The sequence below is a fragment of the Mesoplodon densirostris genome, chromosome 7, assembly GCF_025265405.1.
Source record: "Mesoplodon densirostris isolate mMesDen1 chromosome 7, mMesDen1 primary haplotype, whole genome shotgun sequence".
NCBI lineage: Eukaryota > Metazoa > Chordata > Mammalia > Artiodactyla > Ziphiidae > Mesoplodon > Mesoplodon densirostris.
This window is the reverse complement of record NC_082667.1, coordinates 115638220-115645937: the sequence shown is the minus strand read 5'-3', so window position 1 is coordinate 115645937 and position 7718 is coordinate 115638220. Positions and strand designations below refer to the sequence as shown.

The following is a 7718-nucleotide window of genomic DNA, read 5'->3' as shown; positions in this document are numbered from 1 at the left end:
TGTGTCTACCTACATTGGAAAAGGGTAAAAGGAATTATGGCAATTTACTAGACACATGCTGTCCAAGAGGTAACCATTTGCCATATGTGGTTATTGAGCGCTTGAAATGTGGCTAGTCTGAACTCCTGAACTGAGATGTGCAGTAAATGTAAAATACATGGTGGATTTTGAAGATTTAGTATAAAAAAAGGAATGCAAAAAAATCTCAATGATACTTATATTGATTATATGTTGAATAATAATATTTTTGATATATTGGGGTTAAGTGAAATACATTAGTATTTCACCTGTTTCTTCCTACTTTTTAAATGTGACTAGTAGAAAATTTTAAATGACTTATGTGGCTTGCTTTATATTTTCATTAGACATCGTTGGTCTAGACTTTAGAGATAATCTAGGCAATGAAATATTTCTGCTTTTAAGGGGCAAACTGTTTGCAAGCTATATGAAAATATGCCATTTACTCCTTACCTGGGCTGGCGGGACTGGAGGGAAGAGGGAGGCCTGCTGGCTCTGGAATGCCTCTTCCTTTTACCCTAAGATTTACCCGAATTGAATCTCAAGACGGGGCTGGGCACCTTGGGGGCCTCCTTCACCCCACCGGGGAAGAAGAATGGGCCAGGCCAGAGCGCCAGCATCATAGAGAAACGTGCCAGCTTTCTTCACCTCGCGAGTTCCCCGAGGGTCTGGGTCGTAACTCAGAGGAATGTGAGGCCGGGACCCGAAAGGAACTTCTCCAGGACAAGCCCCACGTGCACAGCCTGCCCCTTGCGCTGTGCTCAGGCCCCGTAGCCCCCTTGGCGAGCTCAGTTGGGATTATCTGAATGCGCTGGGATAAGGGGTTCTCCTTAATGGACAAGGGTGGCGACCGAGGAATCCATGTCTCTGCCCCACTTCCGATCCCCCAGTTCCTGCCTCCGCGCCCCTAGGGGCCTGCATTAGTGCGGACGGCGGGTCGCACTCTCTCAGCCACGGAGCTTGGTTTCCCAGCATCGCTGAAAGGGGAGAGGGAAGGAAAACTCCTGCAGTCCTGGAAGTCCTTCCACTTCCCAGAGCTGTCCAGTTTCCTCCCTCCGTCTCTCACTTCCTAGGTTCCCACTGGGGCGGAGGCGGAGGCTGGAGAGCCGGACTCCCGAGGGAAAGTCTCCCTCGGCAGCGCTGGGCTCTTGGGCAGGCGGGTCCTGGCATGATGCAGAAGTAGAGAAAGGGGAGCATGGGCAGTTGGCCCCTCCTCCCGCGCGTCTTGGCCAGCGAGCAGGGCCTGGGCAGATAGCCTTAGCTTTGGGGGACAGCAGGGAATGTGAAATAAAAGTATATGAAATAAGGGGGAGGGTAAGGACTGAGCAGGCTGTCTACCCCGCCCCTTCCCTTCCCTCCTCGGATCCCTCGGACACTCCGGGAGACGTGTAAGAATGAATTCTGAGAAAGGGTTTGCAGCGCCTTGGCTCCAAGGTAACTGCTACCCAAAGGCGTTGTTTTTTACTGCCCCTGGTCCCAAGGGACATTCAGTAATCTTGTCATTTCTGTTTCTGAGGCAGAAGTTAGTCCCTGCCCCCAGAGTGAAGCTAAAATCCCACCCCCAAGGCTGGGTGCAAATCTGTGCTCGGTCTGTGTAGGGATGGAGTGTAAGCTCGCGCCGGCTTGGGAAGGCTCTTTACAGAGGCTACTTCTGCTTGTAAACCCGCCACGCCCTCAATAGCCTCTAATCCTTAGGAGACAGGATGCCTCGGTTTCCACTCACAGGAAAGAGTAAGCGCTCTCTGGCAGCAGGGTGGATGTGGGTCAAGTGTGGACGGTCCCCTCTTCACGCGTCTCCTTGGTCTTCCTTTGGTCCTGCCGGAGATGACTGGACCAGGGCTAAGGACCAAGCAGCGACTCCTGGAAGTCGTCTATGTTCCCTCTCCGTGGCCACCTGCTTTCCGGTCTTCAGTTCTTACAATTATAAACTTTAAAAAGATCACATTTCACACTCCAGGACAAAGAGTTCTGACTTGGTTGAGAGGCTTACTTGCCAAGAGCTTATTTTAAAGTTATTTCCCCCTCTTCCTCCTTCTTCTCGCTCTCCTCGTCTGTTTACCATTTACCAGTGCATCCGTATGGAATACGACGCTCCCACTTCTTGGAGCTCTGTAGTTTGGGGCCTAATTGATTCTGGTAATTAATTTGTTCTACCTGCTAGATCAGATGGAAATCCTACCCGTGCGCCCAAGGATTAGCACTTGGCTTCCTAACACCTCCTCTAATTATCTAATAGCATGGGTTGTGAGGACTCAGTCTCTATTAAAACACTTTTACTATTAGCAGTGGTGATTGGAACTGTGATGATGACTAGATTTCAACAAATTAGAGCTTAAAAATGGGGAGATGGAAGAGAAGTGGCTTCTTTTAATTTCCCTGAGTTTAACATCAATAATTAGAGCAATTTTCAGAGATGCGAGCTGAAATTACCCCTGCTGTGCTGTAGATGATCACCTTAATTTTAGCAAATTGACTCCAGGGAAATAAATGTGACAGATTTGAAAAAGACAAACATTAGAAAACAAAAGATTGGGAAAGAGGAAAATGAAAAGAAAGGCTGCAAAAGGGAAAGGGAAACAAAAACACAGTACAATTATTGGGGGGCGCTAGGGCTGAAAAGGATAGTATAGCAGAAATAGCAGCCTATGTGAGCGGAATGAGGAGAAAGTAATGGAAATTTGAGAGGAGGTGGAGGCTGGCATTTAAGAGGTAGTTCTGGACATATTTACACAGACCAAATTACTTGACTAATGTAGGTATAACTTTCCTCACACCACCCTCTAAAACTGAGGTAGAGAATGTTACGATCATCATCAACATTTTATTTATTTACCTCGACAATCCAGTCACCCCTCAGTCATCAACTTAAGTTGGGTCTAGCAGATTTGGACTCTCTCCTCACTTCTCCTCTTCCCACTCTGCTATCATTTCTCTAAAGTTTTAAAGCCCAGGCCCCAGTGCTGAAATAAGTGCTTTATTCCTGTTGCTTCGGGGCCCTTTAAATGCCTTCTGCTCTCTAAAGAGGAGTTTGCCTGAGGGTAGAGACTTTATCTCTTTCGTTTTCTTTAAAAATCGGCCGGGAGCTAGGCAGCTGCTGCCGTGGCGGGCAGAAACTGAGGTCGAGAAACCTGGTAGGAGCAAGAACCCGGTCCGCTCGGCTCCACTCTCCCCGGGCCTGGCCGGTCGTATTCAGCACCGCGGACAGCTCCCCGCCCCGCCCCGCGCCCACCGCACCCTCCCCTCTGCCTCTGGCAGCCTTGCCATTGGCTCTCCCGGCTCCCCTCTCCAAGCTGCCAATTCTCCTACACTTAGACCCAACCTACCCAAGAGCTTATCTCCTTGCCTCTCCAGCGCTGGGGGTAGCCCAGGCCGGGGAGAGAGCATCAGGGATCCGAGCCTCGAGGGTGGTTGGCTCTCGACCAGGCGTGCTGAGACGCTGCCTGCTTCCTACTCGCCGTCCCCGGCCCTCGCCCTGTGGCAGGCGCTCGGTCCAAGATGAATCTCAACTTCACCTCCCCTCTACACCCGGCGTCATCTCAGAGGCCCACGTCCTTCTTCATCGAGGACATCCTGCTGCACAAGCCCAAGCCGCTAAGGGAGGTGGCCTCTGACCACTTCACCAGCTCTCTGGCCTCCCGGGTGCCTCTGCTAGACTATGGCTACCCCCTCATGCCCACACCCACCCTCCTGGCCCCTCACCCCCATCACCCTCTACATAAGGGAGACCACCACCACCCTTATTTCCTCACCACCGCGGGTAAGTAACAGGGGTCTCAAGGTATGGGGAGAGAGAGAGAGCATGTCTTCCAGCATAGACCCTAAGCCTGTGACAGACGAGAGGAAAGGCCAGAGCTGGCTGGGCCTGGCTTGGCTGGGCCTCCTTCCCTAAGTGACAGTGGAAGGTTGGGGATATGACTGAGAACACAGGGAGCTCCCCTGAGGCATGCCAATCCAGGGTAGTAACTCGTGGTCACTCCTCACTTTTTATAATGGAGGAAACGTGCCGAGCCGAGAAGTAGCTGTAGATTTTGACGATATTCTTGATGGGCAGTGTTCAGTTTCCCTTCTCTTGGTCTTCCGGGCCACTTTGGTCCATCTCTCAGTCCCCATCCCTACCTCTCCCACTCTGAGGGAGACCCCTGACTATCCCACCCCATGGAAAGGAACTCAACTTTCCAGCCCAGAAGCTCAAAAGGCTCCAGTGGGGCCAGCTCTCTCCTCCCAGGCGCTGAGCATTTGCAGGTAGACACTGCAGGGGTTTGAAAGTGAAGGAGGGTTTTGGGATATTCTGAGGACTGAAGGTTTGGGCTGGCCCGAATAAGGGAGAGAAGGTAAGAAAAAAAAGAGGGAGAGACGCAGCTGCGCATTAACCCTCTTTACTCCCAACATCTAGCATTGAATTCACAATCTTGGGCTGGGCTGCCCTCCTTTGCCCCTGTTGCTGATACCTCTGGAGCCCAGAGCCAAAGTATTTTGATTTCCCAGGCATGGCAAAGAGCGGGGACCAGCAAAGTCTGGTTGGGACAGGGAGATGCGGGGAAATACCCAGGGTTTTTTTGTGCCTCTCTCTGAAAGGCCACATTCACGCTTTCTTTTCCGGCATCTTCATTCCAGACAGAATAGAATAATTCGTTGAGTCCAGATGCAGAGCGCAGCCAGAAAAACAACCCTAGTTGGGGTGGGGGCTGGACAGACGTGAGCCAGTTTGTGAAATGTGGGCGCTGGAATCCACGACAAAAGCTAAAGCGTTTGTGAAGCGGTAAAACCCAGACTTCGGGGCACTGGGTTGGAGGGGCAATTGTAAAGCCTGCGTCCAAGTCCGCCTCTCTGCTTTGGCTTCACCGCCGGCCAGAGACAGTCTCTTTTGCGCTGCACCCATGTTCCCGAAGGCAAATAGTAGTGGCCAAAGCCAGAGATACCGGAACTACTAGTTTTCTGTTTTTGCTGTTCCCCCCTGGGATCAGCCGATATTGATGTCTGCGGCGGTTGGTCCGCTTGGTGCATCTCAGACATGGTAAAGCTTGCGAAGGTCAGGAAAGACACGAGAAGTCTCCCGCGGCCCGGGAAAAGCGCTTCAATCCTTCTGCGTGGGGTTGGAGGGTAAGAATAAGAACTAGATTAGAGAGCGGGGTCCCCAGCGCGACCCCGAGACTGATAGGAAACGTGCGAAGCGGCAACTACCCTTCCATTCTCGCTCAGGAGCTTCCCCGCACGTGAGAGTGTTGGCCTGTTCCCTGTGGCCACAGGCGGGAGAATGGAGGCGGCTCAGGGAAGAGAACGGTGTTTTTTAGTGAGGTTGGGAAGCAGGCTCACGTTCACACTTCTGTCGGCCCCAGGACATCACTGATTGTCTTCAGGGGTCTGGAGGATTGGGGGGAGGGGATGGTGGGGAGGAGGATAGCTGCTGGACCCTCCGACGTTTGCAAGAAAACTTCGGGAGGCGCAGCCGAGGACTATCCAGAAGTTTCTCCAAGAAGACAGTATTTAAGGCCTCCGGATCTATTTTATAATTTTCTTTTCCGTTTTACTTACTGTTTATTCTTTGTGTGTGTAGATGGCCGTTCTGATAAAGATCTCCAAGCGCTATTCTTGTGATTTATTCCCCCTGCCCTGCGATTCCTGGGAGAAGCCCTGGAGAAGCTGTGGGGCGAGGCGGGGACCGGTGGGGGCACGAGGTGGAGCGGGTGCCGGGGACGAGGGTGGGCAGTGGAGCGGGGGTCGCCCGGGGAGGTCGGGCTCTGCCCACTTGACCACTCTTCTCTCCGCAGGGGTGCCTGTCCCGGCGCTGTTCCCGCACCCCCAGCACCCAGAGCTGCCGGGGAAGCACTGCCGCCGCCGCAAAGCTCGCACGGTTTTCTCGGACTCGCAGCTCTCCGGCCTGGAGAAGAGATTCGAGATCCAGCGCTACCTGTCCACGCCCGAGCGGGTGGAGCTGGCGACGGCCCTCAGCCTGTCCGAGACGCAGGTGGGCCGGAGGAGGGGGAGGCCCCATCTCCGCTCGCTCCTCTCCCCCCGACTCCTAACGCCTCTGGACCGGCTGCGGAGTTCTTGAGTGCAACGACCCCGCTCCCCTTTATTCTAGGCTTCTCCGAAGACCCGTAGTAAAAGTACCGACACCTCCAATCTCTTGTCGACTCACCGAAGCAAAATCTCTCGAGCGGGTTCTGGACTCGGAGGAAAAACCCCTCGAGTGATTCTGATGATCACTCCCCGCTTGAGAACTATCATTTCTGTGCCTCCCCACCCATTTCTGATCAGGGCAGTAACCCGGGTCAGACGTAAATCGGTAAGAGATAAGAGGGTTCTTGACCCGAGAGAAGCCCACACAAGATTTTTTTTTCTTCTTTAAACTCTCACAGCCGCGAGTCTTCAGAGTCACCCCTCCCCAGCGCGCGCGCGCGCACACACACACACACACACACACACACACACACTAATATAAGCCTCCTTTCTATTACTCTGAGTGGAAGAACTGTTTTCATCTTCTACCAGATGCTATTCACCTGCAACCTCAAAATACCTCGCTCCACTCCCTTTCCTTTTCCCTGTACCTGGAAACCCAACTTGCTGTGAAATCATAGACCTGCCAGGCCCCAGTGATTTTTCTCTCTGATGAGAAACAGCAAGTCTGCTTCTCATCTTGCTGTCCAGCAGTCTTGCTGGACCAGGTATTTAGATGTCACTGTCAGAGGAACGTATTCTGAACAGAAAGGAAACTTATCCACGCAGCACTTACTATTAGAAATTCTAATTAATAGCAGTATTAGTATTTACTAAACACACCATTTTGAGCCTCATCGTTATTTCAGGACAAGTACTTCTGAGAGCTAGGATGTTTGATTCTCATTCAAGCTAAGACAATAACTTGTGAGCCATACAGGTGTGACTTAACCCAAGGTTGGGACTGTCACAACTTCTGGATAATTTATCAGTGGATTGCGGTCTGTTTTCTTAAACTCCAGCAATCGCTTTTGTCTTAGCTCAGTAACCATGGGTCTGAAGGAATGACGTGATTTTCTTTGTTTCTCCCCGGAATCAGGTGAAAACGTGGTTCCAGAATCGGCGGATGAAGCATAAAAAACAGCTGAGGAAAAGTCAAGACGAGCCCAAAGCACCTGATGGGCCCGAGAGCCCTGAGGGCAGCCCCCATGGCCCGAAGGCCGCACCCGCCGAGGCTCGGCTGGGCCTGCCCACGGGTCCCTTCGTGCTGACCGAGCCGGAGGACGAGGTGGACATTGGGGACGAGGGGGAGCTGGGCTCAGGGCCGCACGTGCTCTGAGCCGCCGGGCCGGGTTAGGCGGGGAGGACGCAGAGGGGCGGGCCAGGGATATCGGCTCCGGGAAGATAAACACGACACACCTGTTAACCGTCCAACACCTGCGGGGCCTGCGCAGCGTGGCCTCCCGCCCCCTCCCCCGCCCGCCCGCCCGCCCGCCAGCTCGCAGCGCCCGTGCGGGGGCGAGTGTGCGCCTGCTTGGCTCGTCCGCTCGCCCCGCGTCTTCGGCAGCGCAAACGGGAGCACGGGCGCTTGGCTCCTTAATTCGGTGGGGGACCTCTTCCCCGCCGCGACTGCAGGCCCCTCGGCCCTCGCCCCTCAGCCACCTGTCCCCGCTCCGTTGGCCAGGCTCTCCACCGGATCCCTTGCCCTTCCTTGGGCAGACCGACGGGCTGCAGGTAAGGGACCGGGTGTCTGGGCCCTC

At 53.5% G+C, this 7718-nt stretch overlaps 1 protein-coding gene across 1 annotated transcript; it reads left to right on the top strand.

Moving 5' to 3' along the window:
- The first annotated feature begins 3513 nt into the window (after positions 1–3513).
- On the top strand, positions 3514–7297 carry BSX (brain specific homeobox). Its single transcript, XM_060105528.1, has 3 exons — positions 3514–3775; positions 5787–5983; positions 7058–7297. Exons 1-3 carry the CDS (start codon positions 3514–3516, stop codon positions 7295–7297), a joined length of 699 nt encoding a protein of 232 aa, XP_059961511.1.
- Positions 7298–7718: the final 421 nt, after the last annotated feature.